Source organism: Hemicordylus capensis, chromosome 17 (assembly GCF_027244095.1).
Source record: "Hemicordylus capensis ecotype Gifberg chromosome 17, rHemCap1.1.pri, whole genome shotgun sequence".
Classification (NCBI taxonomy): domain Eukaryota; kingdom Metazoa; phylum Chordata; class Lepidosauria; order Squamata; family Cordylidae; genus Hemicordylus; species Hemicordylus capensis.
The window spans coordinates 1,929,995-1,955,186 of record NC_069673.1 but is presented as its reverse complement, the minus strand read 5'-3'; the positions used below and the strand labels follow the sequence as shown (position 1 = coordinate 1,955,186).

The 25,192-nt window shown below is 50.5% G+C and overlaps 1 protein-coding gene across 7 annotated transcripts in view; it reads right to left on the bottom strand.

Moving 5' to 3' along the window:
- Positions 1-22,678, bottom strand: part of VAV2 (vav guanine nucleotide exchange factor 2) — a 268,700-nt gene extending 246,022 nt beyond the window's left edge. For 2 of the 7 annotated variants that reach the window (XM_053282176.1, XM_053282177.1), the window contains exon 1: positions 22,029-22,652. In XM_053282176.1, the coding sequence (XP_053138151.1) occupies positions 22,029-22,232 (204 nt within the window). In that variant the 5' untranslated portion in view covers positions 22,233-22,652. Of the gene's footprint in view, positions 1-22,028 lie in introns of all 7 variants that reach the window. The other 5 variants (XM_053282180.1, XM_053282182.1, XM_053282181.1 and 2 more) reach the window with 4 other exon arrangements.
- Between the last annotated feature and the right edge of the window lie 2,514 nt (positions 22,679-25,192).

Sequence of the window (25,192 nt, the reverse complement as noted above, 5' to 3'; positions counted from 1 at the left end):
GCCAAATGCAAACCAGGGCAAACCCTGCTTAGCAAAGGAGTCAATTCATACTGGCTGCCACAAGACCAGCTCTCCTTTCAACCCTGCAATTATTTATTATTTTTAAATTTGCTGAGTAGTTTCAGCCTGGCCTGTTTAAGACCTAACACATCCTCCCGACACACACCCTCTTTCCATTCCAGAGCAGGGACGGGGAGTTATGCAGCCCGGCTCTCACAGCCCACACAATGCCTCTCAGATGCTCCGGCAGAATTCCTGGCAACGGATTCATGCCCAGCAGAGCTCTCCAGAGGCGGCTGCAGCCGAGGAAATAGTTCGGGAGGTCAGCCTCAAAACACAGCTGAATCATTCAAAGAGGAACACCCTGGCCTGCCATCAAGCCTGCCATTTATAGCCTTTAGTTGGGGAGGGGGCGGGGGGGCAGGGGGAGAAGTGACATGAAACCAAGCATTATGCAGCTGAGCGGCTGAACCTCCCTCATGTTAAAAAGACACTCCCTGGTCTTAAAGGAATAGGACTAAACCCTCCCTGCCACACAGACAACCTTGCAGAAGGCTGGAATAATTAAACTGCTTTGTTTTTGCAAAGTCGGATGCTCGAGATTTCTAACACTGGACAGCCAGACGATCCGGAAAGCTGAGAAGTAAACAGTCTGCGAGGCAGGGGGAGGGTTAGGCCCACAAATTTTGGCCAGCAGTACTGTCGTAGGGACTGATCTTAATGACTTGATTATCAGGCCAGAGGCTGCTGGTTCGAATCCCCGCTGGTCTGTTTCGCACCTAAATCGGGCAGCAGCAATATAGGAAGATGCTGAAAGACACCATCTCATACTGTGTGGGAGGAGGCAATGGTCAACCCCTCCTCTATTCTACCAAAGGCAACCACAGGGCTCTGTGGGCACCAGGAGTCAAAATCGACTGGACGGCAGACTTTACTTACCGTCTCAGGAGACAAATGCTTGTCGCGATTTCTCACAACATCTACCCCGCCAGAGATGGAAAATAGGTGATAACTTCACTGCACTTAGGAATACAGGAACATAGGAAGCTGCCATATACTGAGTCGGACCATTGGTCTATTTAGCTCAGTATTGTCTACTCAGACTGGCAGCGGCTTCGGCCAAGTTGTGGCTTCTCCAAGGCTGCAGGCAAGAATCTCTCCCAGCCCTATCTTGGAGATGCTGCCAGGGAGGGAACTGGGAACCTTCAGCTCTTCCCAGAGCGGCTCCATCCCCTGAGGGGATACCTTGCAATGCTCACACATCAGGTCTCCCATTCATATGCAACCAGGGTGGACCCTGCTTAGCTAAGGGCACAAGTCATGCTTGCTACCCCAAGACCAGCTCTCCACTTATAGCTTAGTGTGTGCTATCATCTCTTCTTTATCCCCATCCTCAAATTATTAGGGTAAATTTGTGGTCATTTTTGCACAGAGGAAAGTGTTTCCTCCCCATGGAATTCTCTTTGGAGGACATTCCTGCCAGCTTTCATTTCCATTCATCTGACGACATTGAGAAAATTGTATACTAGGTTCCAAAGTTTTTCAAAGCTTTTAAAACACCTTTGCAAATGTGCCTGGGAGACTCCATGTGTGAGCACTGCAAGAGATTCCCCCTAGGGGATAATGGGGCTGCTCTGGGAAGAACACCTGCCTGCTTGCATGCAGAAGGTTCCCTGTTCCCGCCCTGGCAGCATTTCCAAGAGAGGGCTGAGAGAGAGACTCCTGCCTGCAGCCTTGGAGAAGCCGCTGCCAGTCTGTGAAGACGATACTGAGCCAGATGGACCAACGGTCTGACTCAGTCAGTATATGGCTGCTTCCTATGTTCCTATGAAAGCAAGAAACAGCCAAGCGCATGAATCACAGACTCTGTGTAGGGAAGCCGCCCAGGCACTGGCTTGGAGAGGGTTAAGCGGTTTTGGCCGGCATCTCCAGCATTTCACCTCGTTTTGCAGACCAATGTCAGACACACAGAGCAACATTATACTTCCTGTTGCGCACTTCAGCTAAGGCTGCCAATTCAGATCCCAGCAAAAGTTCATGCGGGGTCCGAAAGAGAGAGAGAGAGAGAGAGAGAGAGAGAGAGAGAGAGAGAGAGAGCTCTTAACCACACAACTTACAACGCACAGGCTGCAAGGAAGAGGCAAACATACATGCAAATATCCAAACCTCAGAGTAACTCCAGCTCAGCAAGCACATGTCCCTATTTATTTTTTAAAAGTCCCTTTTTACTTCGAAAAGCATCAGATGGAGAGAGTTTTAAAACATACCGACGGCCTTGCCCTATCAGAGAATTTGGGAGCTGGACGGGACCAATGTTCCTTGTAAGAGGGATTCCCAGATGTTGTTGACTACCACTCCCATCACTGTTGTAGGGAACTCTGGAAGGGACCCTAAAGTCCTTCTAGTCCAACCTGCTCAAAGGCTTCACCAGGGCCACCAGTTCCAGACCACGCATTTGAAGGAGGACACTGAGAAGCTGTAACAGGTACAGCCGATGGCAGCCAAGGTTCCAAGAGGTCCAGAAAACAAATCCTATCAGGAATGCTTGAAGGAGCTGGGGAAAGAGGCAACTACGGGGAGACATGATCAAGGTGTATAAAACTATGCATGGAGTGGAGAGGGTGGACGGAAAGAAATTTCTCTCTCTCACAACAGTAGAACCAGGGGTCACCCCATGAAACATGAAGGTCGGGAAATTTAGGACTGACAAAAGGAAGTACTTTTTCACACAGTGCATAATTAATCTATGGAGTTCTCTTTGCCACGGGATGTGGTGAGGGCCACTAGCTTGGATGTCTTTAAAAGGGGCTTAGACGAAGTCGTGGAGAACAGGTCTATCAATGGCTACTAGTCTGGTGGCTGTGGGCCACCTCCAGCCTCAGAAGCATGATGCCTCTCAATACCCGTTGCAGAGGAGCAACAGCAGGAGAGAGGGCATGCTCCTTTCAGCTCTTGCCTGCGGGCTTCTCAGAGGCATCTGGTGGACCACTGTGAGGATCAAGATGCTGGACTAGATCAGCTTTTTTGAGCCTGATCCAGCAGGGCTGTTCTTAGGTTCAGGCCTGGAGAATGGAAGACAGAGGTGAAAGGTTATCACGGTCTTCAAATCTCTGAGGGGCTGTCACAGAGGTGGAGAAGCAGATCCACGCCAGCCTGAGCTGTTGTTCCCAAAGGCAGGACTAGAACCAGTGCGTTGACATTTCAAGGAGAAGGAGGGATTCCCAGACGGCAAGAGCCATTTGCCAGTGGAACCATCTGCCTCATGCAGAGGCTGGATGGCCATTTTTCAGGGATACTATTTTATTTATTTATTTAACTAACACATTTGCATACCGCCCAAAACACAAGTCTCTGGGCAGTTTACAACAAAGCTATAGCAAGTTCCTGCAATGAGCTGGGGGTGGGTGGGTTGGTGGGTTGGTGGGTAGCCCACCTCTTCACTACACTACTGCTCGGGGTGGTTCACAACAATAAAACAGATACAATGTAAAATTAAAGCAACTAATATCAACCAAATTAAGTAAACAAGTTAAAAGTCCAGGCTAAACCCAATCAGAATAAAGTTTCAAATGAAAAGTTAGTCAAAAGCTAAAAATTGAGAATTAAAAAAAAAAAAGACTAAGAAAACCTACCAGATATAAACAAAGATGGAGCATTAAAAAGCCTCTTTTAAAAGATGTATTTTTGTAGTGTTTTAAAAACACACACACACACACACAGAGCGTGGCGAAGCTCTTCAGAGGGCGTTACAAAGCTGAGGGGCCACAATCGAAAAGGCCCTGTCTCTAGCCCCCGCCAGCCGGATCGCCATTAGTGGCGGGGCCATGAGCAGGGCCTGAGATGATGAACGGAGGGCCGAGGCAGGTTCATATGGGCTTTGGACTAAATGACCTCACAGGGACCCTGCCAACTCTATGAATGAATTTAAGGCATCGTCAACGGCCCACCCCCACTTAAACCAAATGATCTCACGCTTCTGAGGAACTGCACGTTTCCGATAAGTCTCCGCTGCGATTTGTGTTGACAGACCAGGGTGGAGAGAAGAGAGAGGGAGAATCAAAAGCGTGCTGGAACAAGGCCCCATTTAATGAGCAATGGCTGGCTCAGGAGGGAAGCCGGCCGGCCTCCCTGCAGTGGCCAACGTAAATGAAAAGGTTGGTGTCGCCCCAACCAGCAATTAAGCTAAGATCCCAGGGATCCAGCGAGACAATGCCGACGCCCGCCCAAAGACCCCATTAATTACTGCAGTCAAATGGCTTCTCTCTCCCCCCCTGCCAATTTCCTCCATGCCCCACAACCTCCCTTGCAACTGTAAAATGTAGTTCTGCTAAAACTGGTAGTGACGAGGCTTCCGTCCCCCTGGGCCACCAAGAGAGGATTTCAAGGAGGGAGGACAATTACTCCAAACCGCTGGGAAGATTAGAAATTGCGAAAAAGGCACTCCGCTGCCAGCTAGAGAGCTCCTACCCACAGTTTTCAAATTAGGTGACAAGCTCGCGGTCTTAGGGCATGCTCAGAGGATCCAAACCTCCCACCCCTGAATCCACTTGAGTAACTTAAAGAAAGCGTATGCAGGCATTGGCACAGCACCAAAGCCATGAGGACTAGAATCTTGTCTCTTCCCCAATTAACACCAAGGGCAGGGGTGCCATTAGGGGGTGCTCAATGGGGCACGGGTTCCCAGTGAAGGGCTCAGAGTCTCAAATCTCATCAGTTGCCTGCCTCCTCCATGACCTCTTCCAGAACGGAAGGGCAGCGATGGATAAAATAATATACAGTTATTCTTGGGGGGGGGGGCGGGTAGGAACAGAAGCTAGACCGAGTCAGACCCTTGGTCTGTCTACACAAACTGGCAGCGGCTTCTCCAAGGTGGCAGGCAGGAGTCTCTCTCTCAGTCATATCTTGGAGATGCTGCCAGGGAGGGAACCTGGGAACTTCTGCATGCCAGCAGGAAGGTGCTCTTCCACTGAGCTTTGGCCCTATCCCCTTTAAGGGGAAGATCTTACAGTGCTCACACATGTAGACTCCCACTCAAATGCAAACCAAGGCAGACCCTGCTGAGCAACGAGACAATTCAAGCCTTGCTACCACCATCGTCAAAAGGGGCCCCGGATCTTTTAAATACCTAGCAACGCCCCTGGCCAAGGGTCTCCCAAAGAGCTAAATTCCGCTTCCAGAAAGAACCACATCGGGTGGCTTTGTCTGGGCTTCCACGTCGCTGTGTGATACACACAAACTTCGGATCTAGTAGACCAAGGTAAAGACGGTCTTGTACGCAGCAAGGCCAACTGCTACATTCGGCACAGATCTCCTGGGCTTAAGAAGCACGGAGAAACCGGAAGCACCTGGAGAGACCCCAGAACATCTCAGACTTCACAGAGCTCTGGAGATGCTTGCCTCGCCAATCGAAGACTGCTGTTCTCCACTGCGGCTATTGACAGGGGGCACAGACTGAACGCTTCTGGATTCAAAGCTCCCACCATCAATAATAGCTACAAGGGTGGGCCGTTGCCAGGCTTTTTCAGACAATGTCATAACGACATACGAACAGTCCTGCTGGATCAGGCCCAAGGAAGCCCAACTACTCCAGCATCCTGTGTCCCGTTGGCCCACCAGATGCCTCTGGGAAGACCACAGGCAAGAACCTAGGAAGTAGCCTTAGACTGAGTCAGACTCTTGGTCTCTCTAGCTCAGGATTGTCTACCCAGACTGGCAGCGGCTTCTCCAAGGTTGCAGGCAGGAGTCTCTCTTCAGCCCTGTCTTGGAGATGCTGCCAAGGAGGGAACTTGGAACCTAGAGGCTCTTCCCAGAGCAGCCCCATCCCCTAAGGGGACCTTCTTACAGTGCTCACATTTCTAGTCTCCCTTTCAGATGCAACCAGGGTGGTCCCTGCTTAGATAAGGGGACAAGCCACGCTCGCTACCACCAGACCAGCTTTCTATTGATAGACCTGTCCTCCATGAATTTGTCTAAACCCCTCTTAAAGTCCTCTTTATCTAAACCCGTTTTAAGGCCATCCAGGCTGCCACCACATCTTGTGGCAGAGAATTCCATAGCTTGATTGTTGCTTGCCCTCAACCCATTCCACTGTCCCCTAACAAACCGCCTTGAACACACAAACCATTTGCAAGGGAGGAGAGATGTTCGCTGCATCACCCAGCACAGGCTGCATCAGTGTTTCCGCCCCTTATATGCCCCTACCCTGCCCGAATTAGAACTGCAGACACATATTTTACTCTTCAACTTAGGCCGATCTTCACCCAAACGCATTAAATGCAGGAGGCTGTGATTCTGGAGTCAAATGGAAGAAAGCAAAAACCGAATGAATCACGCAGAGGCTCAACAGGCAACCTCCTCCAATCAGCCAGCCAAGAGAAGATGCTCTTGACAACCCCATCCTCAAAGGGGGCATACATGAGTCTCCCATCCAGGAACTGACCACAACAAGACCTGCTTGGCTTCAGCATAGGATCTTCTCCCATGTTTATTGTTGCTCTCTCTTGTGTTGTCGTCTTCTTCTCTATTATTACTATTGTCACTATTATTACTATTATTACTATTAGTGAAGTGCGAACTTCTTTGGGGAGAGAAAGCCATTTTCTTCTTTTCTCTACATGAACCGCTTCCCAGACATTTTGCAGAAAAGCAGAGAGAAAGCATTTATTAAACAATGATATTTTCTGTCCATGGAAAACTAGAGAGACAAAACGCTTACAGGGAGGAGGTGGGTCGGTTTATTTGCAGGGGGGCTGTTCCACCTGTTCTCAGAAGACTATACCACATTTCTTCTGAACATATCGCTCAGCCTGCGGTTAACCGCCTGAGCAGACAGCCACTCTTCATGATGCATTTTTCTGTGGTTCGGAGACCTGGGTCTTCTTGGACATTTGCACATCACGTGCTGCTCACACACTGCAGCAAGAGCAAGTCTCGGCTGCCACACTCGAGTGTTTCCGAATTCATGTTTACTGGGCCATTCCCGGCACCCGAGTGATGAGATTCCCAACACTACATCCATCTGCAGACTGCACAGAGGGAAAGGAGGTGGTGGTTTCGGATTCCCCCCAGGAACCAGCTTGGACAGCCGCACGATGCCAATCTGCTCTTAATTAATGCCACAATCTGCTTATGACCTTTTGAATAAACCTCTCTTTTCCCGAAGTCAAAGCTGTTAAACGCATTAGCAAATATAATTAAAAGAAGGGGGGGCGAATGGGGATTAACTCCCTCCTGAAAAATTCTTCCTACCAAGAAAGGAGAGGAGGATCCTAGGCCATCTTGGCCTCCTCCGTTCCTCTCAAGGGCACCCTCTGGAGCAGATTACTGCAAGAGCAAGACGACCTCCAGGAACCCCTAACATCTGACAGTTCCTGCAGGACAATGCTGAACTACTTCTAATGCCCCTTCGCACATTCAAAGTCCAAGGTGAAAATCTCTAGGGAGCACAGAAAGCTGCCTAAAACCGAGTCAGACCACTGGTCCACCTAGCTCAGGATTGTCTACACTGACTGACAGCGTTTCAGGCAGGAGCGTCCCCCAGCCTTGTCTGAAGATGTCAGGGAATTAAAGCTGGGACCTTCAGCCTGCAGACAGAGGCTTGACCAGCGAGCTAGGGTCCCATCCCCTGAGGAGAATCTCTCACCATACTCACATATGTAGCCTCCCATCCAAATGTCAACCAAGGCAGACCCTGCTTATCAAAGGAGACCATCCATGCTCACTCCCACAAGTCCCGCTCTCCACTGTGAGAGTATCTGTGATTGTTGTAAACTGCCCAGAGACGTGAGTTTTGGGCATTATAAAAGTGTGTTTAATTAATTAATTAATTAATTAATTAAATGAGAGCTTCTCCATCTCTGGCTGCTTTTTAAAAAACACCCTTAAGACACATCTGTTTCCTCAGGCTTCTAGTCAATTAACTAACTTCAAACTGCTTGTTCTATTTTGTAAAATTGCTTCAGCTGTTTTATCCTGCTTTGTGCTTGTATTTTAAATCCTGTACCGTTACCCAGTTAATCAATCTCAGCTGCTCAGGCTGGCTGCTGCCTAAGCAAGACGGTTCTGTGGGAGGGTTTAATCTTTAGGGCCCTTTCTGCAGATCTCGGGACGGTGATGCTCTGCTCCTTTCTATGCTTTCTCTGTTGATCAGCAACCATCCTCCTTCGTTAGGCTGGAAACGGGCCATCCTTTTGTCAAAGTTGACGGCTCTTTGGAAGAGGTTTTGCTGCTCGGGGTGCCTCCACTCAGCCTGCTTTTGTCTCTGGGGGTAAACCAGCTTGGCAGATTGTGCATGGTTTCAAAAATCTGCCAGACTTGTTCGGCAAGACGACACCGCGGAAAGGGAAGCATGTGTGCAGGCGCATGCCCATGGATGCAGGATGGGGAACCAAGCACCACACCAGCTCCAGCCAGCTCCAAACTGATTATCTGTCTTCAGCCTCAAAGTCTCACGGTCATAGGAACATAGGAAGCAGCCTCCTACTGAGTCAGACCCTTGGTCCATCCAGCTTAGTATTGCCTACCCTGACCGGCAGCGGCTTCTCCAAGGTTATAGGCAGGAGTCCCTCTCAGCCTTAGCTTGGAGATGCCAGGGAGGGAATTTGGAACTTTCTGCATGCAAGCAGGGAGGTGCTCTTCCCAGAGCGGCCCCCTCCCCTGAAGGGAATATCTTACAGTGCTCACACATGGAGTCTCCGATTCAGATGCAAACCAAGGGTGGACCCTACTTAGCAAAGGGGACAGGTCACACTTGCTACCACAAGTGGTCACTCTTCTAAGAAAAATTTCATTGCCTGAGATATTACACAACCTTATGCTAGCTGAGCAGCCCTGTGCTAGCTGAAGCTAAGAATTTGTGCAAAAGCAAGAAGATAGCACAGCTGCATCACACCAAAATAAGGAAGCAGCCCAAATATCTTGCTGAAGCACAGCCTGGACTGCACACACGGCTCTAGTGCCAGCATGCACCATGTTTGTTTATTTTTACATTTCTATCCTGCTCTTCCTCCGAGGAGCCCAGAGTGGGATACATGGTTACGTTTATCCCCACAACAACCCTGTGAGGTAGGTTAGGCTAGGTGTCAAGTGACTGGCCCAGAATCACCCAGTAAGTTCAATGGCTGATCAAGGATTCGAACTCGGGTCTCCTCACTCCTAGTCCAGCACTCTAACCACTACACTACATAAGCCCTGACTTATTTCTTGCGCTATCACAGCTGCAGAAGCACCGCTCAGCAACGCCAGCTCCCGGCAGAGCATAACTCACTTGTGCATGGATATTGCAATGACGCAGCGTCCTTCTGCGAGCACAACACTGCACAATATCTGGGCACTTATTCTTGGGAGTTTAGTTCACAAAAATCAGGATCCAGAGCCATTGCCTCAGGGTGGCAAGGATCTTTCTCTAGAGAAACAAAGGATCCCAGAGTGTTTTGTGCCCTGTTCACTAGTTCTGTTCAAACACACCAAATTGTGTACTGTGTACGCACACACAGAGACAATTATTCTCCCATTACATTCAATGCATGCACAACAGCGGGCTTGTCACGGACCAGCTCAGAGGGTATTGTGCCTATCGGCCTCAGCACACATAATAAGTTTGTATGAATGCACACATCCTTACATAGATCCTAAGGACAGCCCTGCTGGATCAGGCCCCAAGAAGGCCCATGGAGTCCAGCACCCTGTTTCCCACAGTGGCCCACCAGATGCCTCTGGGGAGCCCGCAGGCCTCTTGTGCATGCCCTCTCTCCTGCTGTTACTCCCCTGCAACTGGTATCAATGCCTCTGAGGCTGGAGATGGCCTCTGATCACCAAGACTAGTAGCCATCGATAGACCGGCATTTCCCCCTCCCAATTCCCAGGGTCACCCTGCCCTAATTCGACTACGATTGGGGAGACCCGAGTTCAAATCCGCATTCAGCCATGAAACAGTTTGTCTGGTGGCTACTCAGGACGGGCCTTCTCTGTGGCCGCCCCGAAGCTTTGGAATGTTCAACATAAGAGCATCTCTGAGTTTCTGAAAAGCCTCTTAAGACGTATTTTTTCACCCACGCTTTTTAACCGGAATTGTGGTTTTAATGTTTTAATTTCTACTCTAAGTATGTTTTAAACGGCCCAGAGATGTGAGTTTGGGGCAGTGTACAAATATACAAAATAAATAAATCCCCATTCGGCCATGAAACTCACTGGGTGATTCTGGGCCAGTCACTTCTCTCTCGGCCTAGCCTACCTTGCAGGGATGTTGTGGGGATAAACATAGCCACGTATACCACCCCTGGGCTGCTTGAAGGAAGAGCAGGATGGAAATGTAAATATTTATTTATTTATTAAATAAATAAATCATTGGGTGGTAATGTTATTACAGCATTATTAAATCATATGTATTCATTAAATATTTATTAACGGAATTGGAGGCCCGTTTGTGCCGCTCTCCACATGCTACAAATGCCGGGTGACATCCCAACCCTGTGCTTCAGCGACAAAGTTGTGTCAGTTGTGCAAGGAGACCTGAAATGCGCTTTTGCACCATTGCACAAACTTCCCAAGAAAATGAGTGATGCCAGAGACTTTGCTATTTTTTGCATAAGCGTGTTCAGCGTGGTGCAAAACTAGTCAGGAACTCCGGACTTCATACATCATCCTCGTGCAAGCGCAGCATTAGGCAGGATGCTGGCGGTTTCAGGCAGGGGTCTCTCTCAGCCCTGCCTTGGAGATGCTGCCAGGGAGGGAACTGGGAATCTTCAGCTCTTCCCAGAGCGGCTCCATCCCTTGAGGGGGAATCTCTTCCAGTGCTCACACATCAAGTCTCCCATTCATATGCAACCAGAGCGGACCCTGCTTAACTAAGGGGACAAGTCATGCTTGCTACCACCAGACCAGCTTTCCTCTCCTAAAAAGATCTCAAGTACAGAGCCAGGAAAGATCTTAGGGAATATAGAAAGCTGCCATATACTGAGTCAGACCTTTGGTCCACCTAGCTCAGTATTGTCTTCACAGACTGGCAGCGGCTTCTCCAAGGTTGCAGGCAGGAGTCTCTCTCTTGGAGATGCTGCCAGGGAGGGAACTTGGGACCTTCTGCATGCAAACAGGCAGGTGCTCTTGCGAGAGCGGCCCCATTACCCCACAAGGGGAACATCTTGCAGCACTCACACATGCAGTCTCCCATTCAAATGCAAAACCAGGACAGACCCTGCTTAGCAAGGGGTTCAATCCATGCTCGCTGCCACAAGACCAGCTCTCCTCCTTGCAAAACGGAACGCAATCTTGTGGCGACGTAGCAACAGTGAGCGGGAAACTGGCATTTCTCCTGTCTGCAAGTGTGAGTTTTGAAGGCTGGAGATCTCTAAGTGAAACATCTGCTATCAGAAAGAGACTCGGGAAGGAAGACCAACATGCTTTTGGTTAGACAAACGTAAAACAAAACAAAAAAACATGGAGCGATAATGTTTATTTACTGCTAACACAGCATTCTCTGCCAAATCCAATAAACTCCCACACACATTAAAGAGAGCACACACACATGAAGTTTCCCAGAACCAGGATTTCAAAAGACAAACCACTCACGACTGAAATTGAGACTGACTGTATACTCATTGGGGCACAGGCCTCGCTCTCTTTCACCTCCATATTAAAGCTGGTCTCGTGGTAGCAAGCATGAATGGTCCCCTTTGCTAAGCAGGGTCTGCCCTGGTTTGCATTTGAATGGGAGACTGCATGTGTGAACGCTGGAAGAGCCAGCATAGTGTAGTGGTTAGAGTGTTGGACTAGGACTAGGAAGACCTGAATTTGAATCCCCGTGAAACAACCATGAAACTCACTGGGTGACTCTGGGCCAGTCATGTATCTCTCATTCTAGTCTACCTCACAGGGTTGTTGTGAGGATAAAAATAACCATGTCCACCACTCTGAGCTCCGCGGAAGAAGAGCAGAATATAAATGTAAAGAAAGAAAGAAAGAAAGAAAGAAAGAAAGAAAGAAAGAAAGAAAGAGGGCAGTAAAAACTGTATTCTCATATTAAAGCCTGGGTGAAGAGCCACATTTTTACCACAAGAGAGTTAGTCTTATGGTAGCAAGCATGAATTGTCCCCTTCGCTGAGCAGGGTCTGCCCTGGTTTGCATTTGAGTAGGTGACTACATGTGTGCGCACCGGAAGAGATTCCCCTTAGGGGATGGGGCTGCTCTGGGAAGAACACCTTCTGAATATTCTGCTAAAATGCTTGTTCACTCTCTTGATCAAGGCTTGCTTGTCAACGCCCTTTTTGCTCATGTCCGTTCATCCGATTCAAAAGCACTATCCGAACTCCATTCCACAACTCTTCTCATAGGAAGCTGCCATATACTGAGTCAGGCCATTGGTCTATCTAGCTCAGTATTGTCTGCACAGACTGGCAGTAGCTTCTTCAAGGTTGTAGGCAAGAATCTCTCTCAGCCCTGTCTTGGAGATGCTGCCAGGGAGGGAACTTGGAACCTCGATGCTCTTCCCAGAGCGGCTCCATCCCCCTAAGAGGAATATCTTACAGTGCTCACACATCAAGTCTCCCATTCAAATGCAAACCAGGGCAGACCCTGCTTAGCAAAGGGGACAAGTCGTGCTTGCTTCCACAAGACCAGCTCTCCTCTTTTCTTGCTCATAAATATGACCATGTTTTACTTCCACTTTTTTAAATTTACGTTGGCTTCCTTTCTCTTGCCGTGTCCAATATAACATTCTACAGCTTGCTTCTAAATGTTTATATTCTACTATCCTTTTAAAAATCTCTCTTTAATAGTTCTTTATACCCCATAGAGTCATATCTTTTTAGTGTCGGAAGCGATCCCCACAACTGGCTGGGGATGATGGGAGATGTAGTCCAGCACTACCTCTGGAGCGGCCGTCCAGCCTCTGCTAGAAAACCTCCAGTAATGCCAAGTCCACCATTGCATGAGGCAGGCAGTTCCACAGCCAGGCAAGCTCCAACGTCTAGCCTAAATCTTCTTCCTAGTACTCCTCTCAGAGCCCTGCAAGCTCCAGAAACCACTCCCTTCGCTAGACCAGCGGTTCCACTTGCTGTCTCCCATCTTCCGCAGTTTTCTTTGACAGCCCTTATCTCCGAGATCCGCCACCTCAGGCCCTCACGTGATTTAGTCCCTCCCAGGCTTCTTGCGCGCTTTCCCTCCCTCTCCCACGCCTTGCCCCGTTTGCCTGTCTCTCTCCCACCCACCTCTTCCTTTTCCTCCTGTGTTGATTGAGATTGCAAGCCGGCAGGCAGAGGCTCGTCCCGGGTGATTTTATGGATGTCTCACAACCTCTTCCTTCCGCACTTCAGTAATCATGCTTATTACATTCCCTGAGCAGCAGCCTTGAAGTTTGCAGCAGCAGACAGGAACGCAGGAAGCCGCCGCCTACTGAGTCAGACCCTTGGCCCATTTAGCTCAGTCTTTGCCTGCTCTGACTGGCAGCAACGCTCCATGGCTTCAGGCAGGCATTTTGCTCAAGAGATGCTGGGGGCTGAATCTGCGTGGCAAGAGCTGGGTCAGACCAAAAAAATCAGTTTAGCCCGGGGCTCTCAACATCCCCAGGTGCTGCTGGGCAACAACTCGCCTGACCTTCTAGCCAGGGATGATGGGAGTTGTAGTCCGACATCTTGGGACCTGGGTTCACGAATCCCAATTTAGTCTGAGCTTCAGTTCCCAACAGTGGCCAGCCCAACGCCTCTAGGCAGAATGGCAACAGCTCTCCCCAGTCCTTTATTATTATCCTGGCTAAGTGGTATTTAACGGCAAACTGCTGCTGAACATGGAGGCTCCATTTAAGCTAATGTGGCGCATAAAGTAAAGTTGTGCCGTTGAGTCGGTGTTGACTCCTGGCGCCCACAGAGCCCCGTGGTTGTCTTTGGTAGAATTCAGGAGGGGTTGACCATGGCCTCCTCCCGCTCAGTGTGAGACGATGCCTTCCAGCTAGAGAAGCAAAATTCACAAGCAGGGATACAGAAACGAGGGGGGGAGGGGAGGGGTTTGAGAGAGAATATGACTGAGAATGTGGCTTCTGTGCTCATTATTCCAGACAAGGAAGTAACAAAGGTATAATCCCACAGTTTAGCCTTTGTGCTGATGCCCGCCTGGACTTATCTCAAGGACGTCCCTGGGGACTAACAGCAGAGAGCAGGCATGCACAGACCCCCTGCCTGTGGGCTCCCCAGAGGCATCTGCTGGGCCACTGTGTGAAACAGGGTGCTGGACGAGGTGGGCCTCCTTGGGCCCGATCCAGCCGGGCTGTTCTTAGGTTCTTAACTACCAGACTGGCAGTCACATCACATCCCCTCTCCACCCAGGACTAGCTTGTAAAAATCCCTAGAGAGCCAAACTTGAGCAAATATTCATTTGTTCTCTCAAGGAATTTCAGCAGGTTCAGTGGGGCTGGCCCTCGAACTCAGAACGGCTCTTGCCGCCGCCACCATTCAAAGGCAGGCCACAAATGGGACGATGCAGGGCCGAGACGGAATGAGCATTCGCTTGCTGGCCTCAGACCAGAGCTCGAGGGTCCTGTTTTCAATGCCATCAGCCAGATCTCTTCTGAAGCTCCTGAGGAGGGCATGAAGAAGACAGACGCCCCTCCATTCTTTGTTCCCTGCAACTAGTATTCATAGGTATACTCCTCCTGAACATGGAGGTCCCATTAAGCGACTGGCAACTTCTCATGCATGAATGTATCCATCATGGGGCAATGGGTTCCACAGGTTCGCTATACATTGCGTGGGAAAAGTGCTTCCTCTGCAGATCAGCTTCACTGGGTAGCTCCAGGTAACACAAACGTAGGAGGCAAATCCTCCTCTTGCCGCTCTCTCCAGACTATTCATGATTTTATAAGCCTCTAGCCTTCCCGCCCCGCCCCTCAAAAGAAATACAGTATACAGAGTAGCTTACTAACATTAAAAAGTAACACAATATAGGGCTTGACAAATCCCAGGAGCCAGGGAGGAGAGCTGGTCTTGTGCTAGCAAACACAAAGTGTCCCCTTTGCTAAGCAGGGTCCACCCTGATTTGCATTTGGATGGGAGACCACATGTGTGAGCACTGGAAGAGATTCCCTTTAGGGGATAGGCACTGCTCTGGGAAGAGCACCTGCCTGCTTGCATGCAGAAGGTCCCAAGTTCCCTGCCTGGCAGCATCTCCAAGAAAGGGCTGAGAGAGACTCCTGCCTGCAGCCTTGGAGAAGCCGCTGCCAGTCTGGGTAGACAATACTGAGCTAGATGGACCAAGGGTCTGACTCAGACTAGGATAGACTAGGATATTCAGAGGCAGCGTTATTTCATACACTCTTTATTGGCCCCAGGCATTCCTGCTTCTATTCTAAGTATGTTACTAATTAATTGATCAGAATTTGTTGGTGGATTTGTGGGGTAACAGAACAAAACTTAGCTACATGCGATGTTAAATGGATGGCCAGACAGTAAACACAGGGGGAAAAAGTTCCTTTCCCACCATTGCCAGGCACCTTACTTAAAAGCAAAATATCAAAGAGACCCGTAAATCTTGATAGAAAGAAAATCTGGCATGAAAGCCCTGCCATCATAAAGCAGTAACAGGAGCAAAAGGCATCGGAGAAAGGTCTTTACCTGGTGCCCGAGAGCCCATGATCAAATGCAAAATGAACTTCCCCAGGGGGAGCACCCCAAAAGACGGACCGGAGCTGAAAAAGCCCTCTTGCGGGCTGCCTCTCTTCAGATGCGGAGATACCCAGAGCGGAGCCTCCAAAGATGACCTCCGCACCGGTTGATGTGGGATCAGGTAGCCCTGCAGAGACCGAGGTCCTAAAACGTGACACGTTCCTAAAAGGGAAGTCACAGCTTGGAAATGGAGCAACCAGCGTTGGCCTACATCGGTTCCAAGCCATCCCGCTTGCAGGGCAAGCTGCGAGGTCGCCCAGCACACCCGAGCGCTGGCAGGCGGCAAGGACGTCCACCAGCTGACCTCTCCTGGTTGCCCAGCAAGGTCGCCTGCTTCCTCTTGGTGTTGCAAGCCAACCTGACATAGGCGGGGAGTTAGGAGCGAGGAGAGCCTTCTGAAAGGCCCAACCCCTCGCCAGGAATGACAGGCGCTGCACCAGATGACAAGCCTTGATCTACCATCGACTGCACTTTGAAAAATCAAGGAGGTGGGGGGGGGGATCCCCACGTCCTCTGAGCTGGCCTAACAAATGCCTAGATCATCCACAAACAAGACTCTGATAGCAAAATCGCTTCCCTCAAATTGCTTCAGAAAGAGGCACCGGATTCCTGTGGCCTCCCTGGTAGTTTGCTCAATCGGATAGTTTACTTGCATCCAGCAAGGGGGGGGGGGGGTGAGAAGAGAGAAAGAGACAGTTGCCACTTTCCACATAGCGAGCATTAATAGTCCCCTTTGCTAAGCAGGGTCTGCCCTGGTTTGCATTTGATTGGGAGACTACAAGTCTGAGCACTGTAAGATATTCCCCTCAGGGAATGGGCTCACTCTTGGAACAACATCTGTATGTGGGCATGCAGAAGGTTCCAAGTCCCCGTCCCCCCCGCCCCGGCAACATCTCCAAGATAGGACAAGATTTTATTTTATTTTATTATAGGACGAGATTTTTTTATTGAACCAACAAACTACCAAAGCAAACAGTACGTTGCCAAAGCACAATTATATACAAAGTGGTTGTTTGTATATATCTACAAAGATTTACACACAAGGATTTGGAAACCCACAAGGTTATGAAGTATATGCGGGTAGTACTGTAACTCGGGGATGGGGGATTTCAAGGCACATCAGGTAATCGGGGGGGGGGGCGGTTACGTACAACATCCATTTCCACAATTTATCCCATTGCTGTTTAGAAGAGATACTCTTGTCTTTTTGCACATAACCATACAAACTTTTCCAGAAGAGATTTACTGTCTCATCTGCGTGAACCTCTTGGTCACGTCTTCCCTCCCTATTCCTATACAGGAGCACTGCATAAATGACATTCAGGTTTACCAAGATAGGGCTGGGAGAGATTCCTGCCTGCAACCTTGGAGAAGCCGCTGCCAGTCTGGGTAGACCATACTGAACTAGATGGACCAAGGGTCTGACTCAGTAGACGGCAGCTTCCTATGTGGGTGGGGATCATGCAGAAGGAGGCAGTCTCTAAGGTAGCCCAGAGCCAAGCCATTCAGGGCTTTATGCCCTTTACAAGTAACAGAACAGAAACGGGGCTGTGTGGGGACAATAAAAAGTGTATGAAATAACTCTTGCCTCTGAATATCCTAGACTAGGCACCTCGGATAAATTTCTAGGTGTCTAGTATTCCATGGCCCCCTCCTTGGGGTTTTCTGTTTAGCTATCCTAGCTAAGAATTGATAAGCCAATCTTCCCCCATGAGAACCTCCGGTTTGAAAAGGCATCTGAGCTGGTGGCTCTCCACATGGGAGTGACTTTCACAAGTTAATAATGCATCGGATGAAGAAGCGTTCTCTTGCTCCAGAACACATTGCCAGCCAGCTGAATTCAAGTGACCCCAAGTTTCAGGACTGGGAAAGAGAGAGAAATTAAAATTTTAAGCCACTCACTCTGCCTCTCGCACACATTAAAAATTAAGGCCCCTAGGTAGCAGACATTCCTTTGCCAAGGTCTCCGGTTACGGTGAGAAAATGACTTATTTAGGGGAAAGTGCAAAGATCAAGGTGTGCAAGGCAGAGCGTAAGAATTTCCTTTCACTGGAGGCATTGCCCAGTTTACATACTCATCGTGAAATAAGTTCACATTCTGCACTGCATAAGTGATGACACACACACTACAGTCGGAAGCTGGCAACCCCATGGCCAAATCCAGCCCTGAGTCACGCCACCTGGGTCCCCAAATGCCAGACAGCATCTGTGCCAACAAGACTTGCCAAAAGGCCCTGATGATGAGTAGGAGAAGAGTCTTTGGCTCATCTCCCCTGTTCTCCTGTTCTCGTCCCAGCGGCCCTCCAGCCCATCTAGTTACTGATAAGGGTCCACATTTTCCCCTGCATGAACATTAACTCCCCGCAGTAAAGTCCCCAATGTAGTCCTCTTCTGCAGCTCATCTTCCCCGGAAAACGCTGACTCGTTTCAGTTACTGGGAAAGGAACAAGGGAGACAGAGCGGCAGTCTCTTCACAGGAATGGCAGGAAATAATATAAGGTAAAATCATGAAGGACTATTTAGAGGAGAAAGAAAACGGTCCAGCCAAGACAGACAAAGGAAGCTAACGAATGCTTTACAAAACATTTTTGATGGCTTATGATAGATGCAACTCTTTCAACACTTAGCTTGGTATAGAAATCAAGGATGAATGGACCCGTCTTCTCTATCAGATCATCAATTTTTTTTTGTACTGACATATGTAATTTATCTTTAGATTTATATCTCCCTCTTCCTCCAGGGATCCCAGACTCAGAGCAGTGTACATAGTTATGTTTATCCCCACAACAACCCTGTGAGGTAGGTTATGGTGAGAGAGAAGAGGTTGGCCCAAAGTTACCCAATGAGTTTCATGGCTGAATGGGGGGGGAATACTCTAACCACTACACCACACTGACTCTCAAGTAATTAAGAGTTAGGAGAGAAATTAACGTTGCAATTATTCCTATAGCCTTGAATGTGTCTCACTCTATTTGGGGGGGCCTGTTTTGGTTCCCTTTATAAAACAAAAAAACCCATTCCTCCCCCAAATGCAGGGGCAGGTAGAATTTAACCATTCCATCCTTCAGTCTGGCAAGGGAACCTATGGAAACCACACTCCACACGAATCCCAGAGCGCTGCAGCAGGCACACGTCAGTCCACAACCTCCTTGCAAATGTGGTGCCTCTGGATGAACGCATGAGAAGGGGACAGATTTTCCCAGGGTGAAATGTTAACCGTAAGCAGTTGCACTTTGGAACTTTGGAATCCGAGTTCTTCAGTCGGAGTCTGCCATCAGCACATACCAGTAACCAGGCAACAAGCCACAACCCTTCCAGGAAAGGCAGAGGGCAGGACTCCTAAAAGGGCTGGGAGAAATGCTGCATCAGGCAGAGGAGAAACGGTGCTAGCCCAGATTTTTATTTTTATTTGGGGAGGGGGGTATTAAAAACCGGGGACACCTTTTTTCATCAGAACTGCCATGACCTAGTCCAGTATGCTGTTTCCAAAAGGGGGCAGTCAGATGTCTCTCAAGCCGGGCATGAAGATGATGACAATGGGCTGTTTGAGACGAAGGTAGAGTACCTCTGTACATGGAGGCTCTGTTTAACAAAGGTGGTCATTCAAGGGCTGTACATTCAGTTTTATACCACCTTCAGTGGCATAGTGGGGAAATGCTTGACTTACAAGCAGAAGGTTCCCAGACTATGGGAAACACCTCTATCAGGCAGCAGCGATAGAGGAAGATGCTGAAAGGCATCCTCTCATACTGCATGGGAGATGGCAATGGTCAGCCCCTCCTGCATTCCACCAAAGACAACCACAGGGCTCTATAGTCACCACAAGTCGACACTGACTCAAGGACACAACTTTAGTCCAGCATCTACAGGAGGGCCAGAGTGGTGCCCACCTTAGCCTACACGGGCCGGCAGCAGCATTCCAGGGTCTCAGAGAGGCGTCTTTCCCAGCCCTGTCTGCAGATGCTGCCAGAGGCTGAACCTGGGACCTTCGGGATGCAAAGAGGCATCTCTTTGGGACCGACCAGACCCTGGCAAGCTTTGCAAGGGGCATCTTGCAATACTTGCGGGAAGGACGAGGAGAGGAGAGGCAGTGGCTGGCCCCTTCTCTCCTGCTTCCACACCCCCTTCAAATCTTGCAAGGCTCAATTTGGAAAGGGAGCTCCCCCCCCCCAATCGCACACACACAAACACACACCACGGGCTGAGGGCAAGCCACCCCACAGAGCCGTGCCACAAGCCTGCTGTGAGACAAGAGCTGGTCTGGTGGTCGCAAGCATGACTTGTCCCCATAGCTAAGCAGGGTCTGCCCTGGTTGCATATGAATGGGAGACTTGATGTGTGAGCACTAGAAGAGATTCCCCTGAGGGGATGATGGAGCCGCTCTGGGAAGAGCAGAAGAAGGTTCCCAGTTCCCTCCCAGGCAGCATCTCCAGGATAGGGGCTGAGAGAGATTCCTGCCTGCAACCTTGGAGAAGCCGCTGCCAGTCTGTGAAGACAATACTGAGCTAGAAGGACCAAGGGTCTGACTCAGTATATGGCCGCTTCCTCTGTTCCTGTGCTCACGTGTTCTTTGATGTCTGCTCAGTTAGTTTTAGATCCTGCTCAGGCTGAACCAGGGAGGCCCCACTCTCTGCGCAGACCCTGCCTTGATACCACCACCCAGAACAAAACTCATTCCGCACACAGATGAGAAAAATTAGAGGGAACACACTCTAGGCAGCCCTTCACTGCAAAACCCAGCAGAGCTACTGGTCTGGACTGGGAAGGGCCGTCCCTAGATTCCTTCGTAACCATCTCCCAATCTGCCAGGAGTCTGATACACAAATGCTGGGGTGAACCATCACCAGTACAAGCAGCTTCAGGAAAACTCTTCAAATTCTCCAAATCAGTTCAACAAGTTATCATATCACAGAGCTCAGAAATGGATTAAGGATCTATCCACAGCAGCTAAGCAACTGAGTAATGGGGCCAGGATGCCCCCCCTGCTCAAATCTCAACACACACACACACACACACACACACACACACACACACAAGCTTTTAGTACCTTCTCTCCTCTCAGCCCAAGCTCCTCTGAAAAATGGGGACAAGTCTGCTGAAACGGTGCATATATACTACCAAATAACTGATATTGATCAAATCTGTCAATATCGTGACTGAAATAAAGCACAGTCCAACAGAAACTCTCTCTCACACGCACACCTTTTGTACTTCTTTAAAATAAAGTTTAAAAGCACACCTACAACCTAATAAAAGGACAGTTCCCCCCCCACACACCTCAGTACTTGGGGCTCACACCAGATGAAGAAATGTTAATTGATTAACTATGTGAGTTTTAGCGGATTAGGCGATTTATGCAGAACGAATCAAGCTGCTCTTGAATTAAGCGCCCTGAATAAAACAATTCACTGTTCAGTGCCTGCACTAGCAGAGAAGTGTCTAAGTGAATTTCCTGGTTGCTTGAGAGCCGTTTTTCAGCTGACCTAAGTGTTTTTCATTTCTTCATTGGGTAAGATGAATTACCACATAAGAATTCTGTGGATCAGAATTCTGTTTCCCGGTTCCCCTGTTAGGATTTCTATTGTGTCGCTCTAACCAAATTTTGTATCTGTATTCACCCGAATAGAAGACAACCCTGAATTTAAGACAACCCCCTTACAATATAGGAGTAAAAGAGAAGGCAGAGGACCCTGAATTTAAGATGATCTCCCAGTTTCTAACACTGAAAAACTTGGGGAAAGTCTAGTCTGGGTCTGGGATCCAGGCAAATACAGTGAGAGAGACTTAAGTATATTCCCTTCTCCTCTGGCAAGCCCTCTGCCATGCTGTGTCCTCTTGGAGGCAGGCTTGGAAGCCAACCTCCAACTATGGCCAACTGACATCCCACAGGCTGGATCTGGCTCCTTGCCCCGCCGAATTTCAAAGCATGAAAAACCACCCTTGCTTCCATCGTCAGGAAGCACAGCAAGGAATCGATCCATGCGTTTAGCAGAGAGGTGGTTGCATGGCTTTCTCGGGGACATGAGATGCTTGTTTTCCAATCACCCCCACACCCCCACACCCCCTACCCACTGAGATCATCATCATGTGGCCTGCCCATCCCTGAAGGGATCGGATGGTTCAAGCCCCCCAACTAGAGGCGAGAGACCCCGGGCAGACCATGCCATGAGGCAAGGTGGGCCAGTCGTGCCTCGGGGGGCAAGATCTTGGGGCCCTCTCTGCCGCCAAGGGAGAAGCGCCCCCCCCCGCCCCAGCACACCTGGCCCACTTTGCCAGGAGCGCGCCTCTCCCCGCAGCCTCACAACGCTTGCCACAAGCAACGGGAGAGACTGAGGAGGCTGCTGGCGGGTCCCCAGCCTGGGAGCGGGGCAGCGGACGTACCTGCGACATCTGCGGCCGGAAATTGATGTCCTTGAGGTCGACGGAGCCGGGCGAGAGGTTGTGCAGCAGCTGGCAGAGGAGCACGCCGTCCCGCAGCGCCTGGGCCAGCTCGAAGACCACCGCCGAGGGCCAGACCACCCGGTGGTTGGCCGGCAGGACTTTGCAGTCGATCAGCCAGCGGCCGCACTGCCGCCACTCCTCCATGCCGCGCGCCCCGCTTGCCCGTCCGCAGAGGGCTTCTGGCTTTCGCCGGCTGCGGCGGCTGCTGCGCCCCGGCGCCGCTAGTCCCGAAGGGGGCCCCGCCGGCAGGAGGAGCAGGAGCCGGAGGAGGCGCCGCCAGCGCGGCTACTGCTGCTGCTGCCGCCGCCGCCAGCCTTGGCCATCCCAGGGCTGGGGCGAGGGCGCACCACGGGGGCCGCCCGCGCCGAGGGGCTCCTGCCGGGCGCCCGCTCCTCCGGCCAGCAGCTCGCAGGGTCGCTCCCAGGAGCTGCTGCTGCGGCTGCGGCTGCCGGGCGCGCCTTTCCGCCTCGACGGCCCGCTGCTAATGCTGCTGCTCCTCCTCGGCTCCGGCGGCGCGCCCCCAACTCGGCGGGAGGGAGGAGAAGGAGGGCAGGCAGGCAGGCAGGCGAGCCGCCGGGAGTCGTCGGGCTCCGTCCCGGGAACAAAGGGGGCCGGGCGGGCGGGCGGGCGGGCTCCCCCAGCGCGCAGCGCGGCTCCTCCTCCTCCGCCTCCGCCCGCTGCTGGGGCTCGGCGGCTTCCCCGCGCGGCCGGGCTGCCTCCGCGTCTCCTCCCTCCTGGGCAGCGGCCAGAGAGCGGCCGGCGTAGCGCGCAGCGCCACTTCCTGCCTTGGAACTTGCCCCGGCCGGAGGAGCGAGCGGGCTGTCCGGGCTGGACTCGAGCGGCTCCTGGCCGGAGGGGGCGGAGCGTCCTCCTGGCCCCTGGCCACGAGGGGGCCGCTGCCTTCTACTGCCGGGCCGAGTCCGGCTGCTGCTGCTCCCAGCCCAGGGAAGTCGGCACTGACTGGCAGCGGCTCTCTAGTCTCAGGCAGGGGGGCTCTCTCTGCCCCACCTGGAGATGCCGCCAGGAACTGGACCCCAGGCCTTCTACATGCCAAGCAGGCACTGTCGCCCAATCCCCTGAACAAGATGATGCTGCTCCAAGTGGGTCAGAAGCGGGGGTGTTGCTATAATTGAGCGGATGGGTTCAAAGACCCCGGGGCCTCCAAGCTTCTGAGGGCCCCCCCCCAGCTCCATCCATCCCTATTTTCTTCATTATCTCCCGCACGCTAAGGGACCACCAGGAAAAGGGGGCAGACACAGCCTACTCTCCCCTAGCTACACCCCTGATCAGATGTTAGGGACACAGGAAGCTGCCATATACTGAGTCAGGCCCTTGGTCCAGCTAGCTCAGGATTGTCCTCACTGACCAGCAGCAGCTCTTCAAGGTTTCAGGCAGGAGTCCAGCCCAGCCCGACCTGGAGATGCTGCCAGGGAGGGAACCTGGCACGTTCTGCCAGATGCTCTTCCCAGAGCAGCCCCATCCCCACAGGGGTAAGTTCTTACAGTGCTCATGCATGTAGTCACCCTTCCAAATGCAAACCAGGACAGACCTTGCTGAACAAAGTGGACAGTGTATGCTTGCCACCGCAAGACCAGCTCTCCTCCCAGATGACCAGAGTCAAGAGATGAGGACGGCGCTCTCCACCCCGAGGGCAGCAACCAACCTTCCAGGACAGGCCTGGCAGCTCCAGGACCCGGAACCCGTTTACAGGTTACCATGACAAGCAAGCATGGAAAGTTTTCCTGGCTGTGTGCTGGAAACCAGCCCCATCCCCAGGAAAAGGAACATGGGAAGCTGCCATATACCAAGTCAGACCCTTGGTCCATCTCACTCAGTATTGTCTTCACAGACTGGCAGCAGCTTCTCCAAGGTTGCAGGCAGGGGTGTATCTAGAGTAGGGCAGGCAGGGCACATGCCCCGGGCACCACTTGAAGGGGGCGCCATTTTTAAAATTTAAAAAATGGCCGCTGAAAACAAAATGGCCACTGCACATGCTCGAAAGGCCTCTGTGAAGCCCTAGGCCAGGCCAGGCCTCGCAGAGGCCATTTGAGCAATCATGGTAGCCATTTTGTTTTTATTGGCCATTTAAAAAAATTTTTTTTTAAATGGCCGTCGCATATGCTTAAATGGTCCCTGTGAAGCCCTAGAGGCCAGCAGGGGGAGGGGGAACATTTGAAGACCCCCCACATGACTTTTAGGAAGCCCCCCGAAGGGGCTACAGGTTTTTTAAAAAATAAAAATTAATACAATATAAGTCACTGTACACATATTTAGTTTGGCACTATGTACAGAGAATCAGGGCTTGTGAATACTGAGCTGAAGCTTATGAGCTAGGATTGTATTCATTTGCTCTTACTTTGCTTCTTGTGATAAGTGAGTTAAATGTGATGTCTTAATCATATGGCTATTAATGGTGAGTTTGTCTTTGAATCAGTGTGAAATCCTTAGTGTTAAGGCCCACAGGGAGTTCCTTGCTCTCTTTCTCTCATTTTCACTGTCTTTCTGAAAGACTAGAATATATTCCAAGCAGCGACACAGTTTACCCTGCATATCCTTTAATTATTTTCAGAGTATCTGGGAAAAGTCAAATTCTCCATTTATTTTTAAAACTTATGTAATAGTGATGCTACAATGACAAGTAGAGAATTAGAACAGGTATTTCTGTTTAGTTTTCCAAGTACACCTCCACACAGTATTTGTGTATTTCATTAGCCCCAGCATACTGAAATTTGTAGTTTCCTGGCATTTTTTGGTCTGGCTACGTCCACTACTAAATATTTTTTGAAATATTGAAAGATTAATGAGCTTGACTTGTATTTTTGAGCTGATGTTATGGTAAAGTTATCTGAAAGTTGGGTGTCAGATGTTTGGACAGGGGGCGCAATTTCAGTGCTTGCCCTAGGCGCTATTTTCCCTAGATACGCCTCTGGTTGCAGGCAGGAGTCTCTCTCAGCCCTCTCTTGGAGATGCTGCCAGGGAGGGAACTTGGGACTGAGACGCTCTTCCTAGAGCGGCCCCATCCCCTCAGGGGAATATCTTCCAGTGCTCTAGTCTCCCATTCATATGCAACCAGGGGTAAGTTCTTACAGTGCTCATGCATGTTG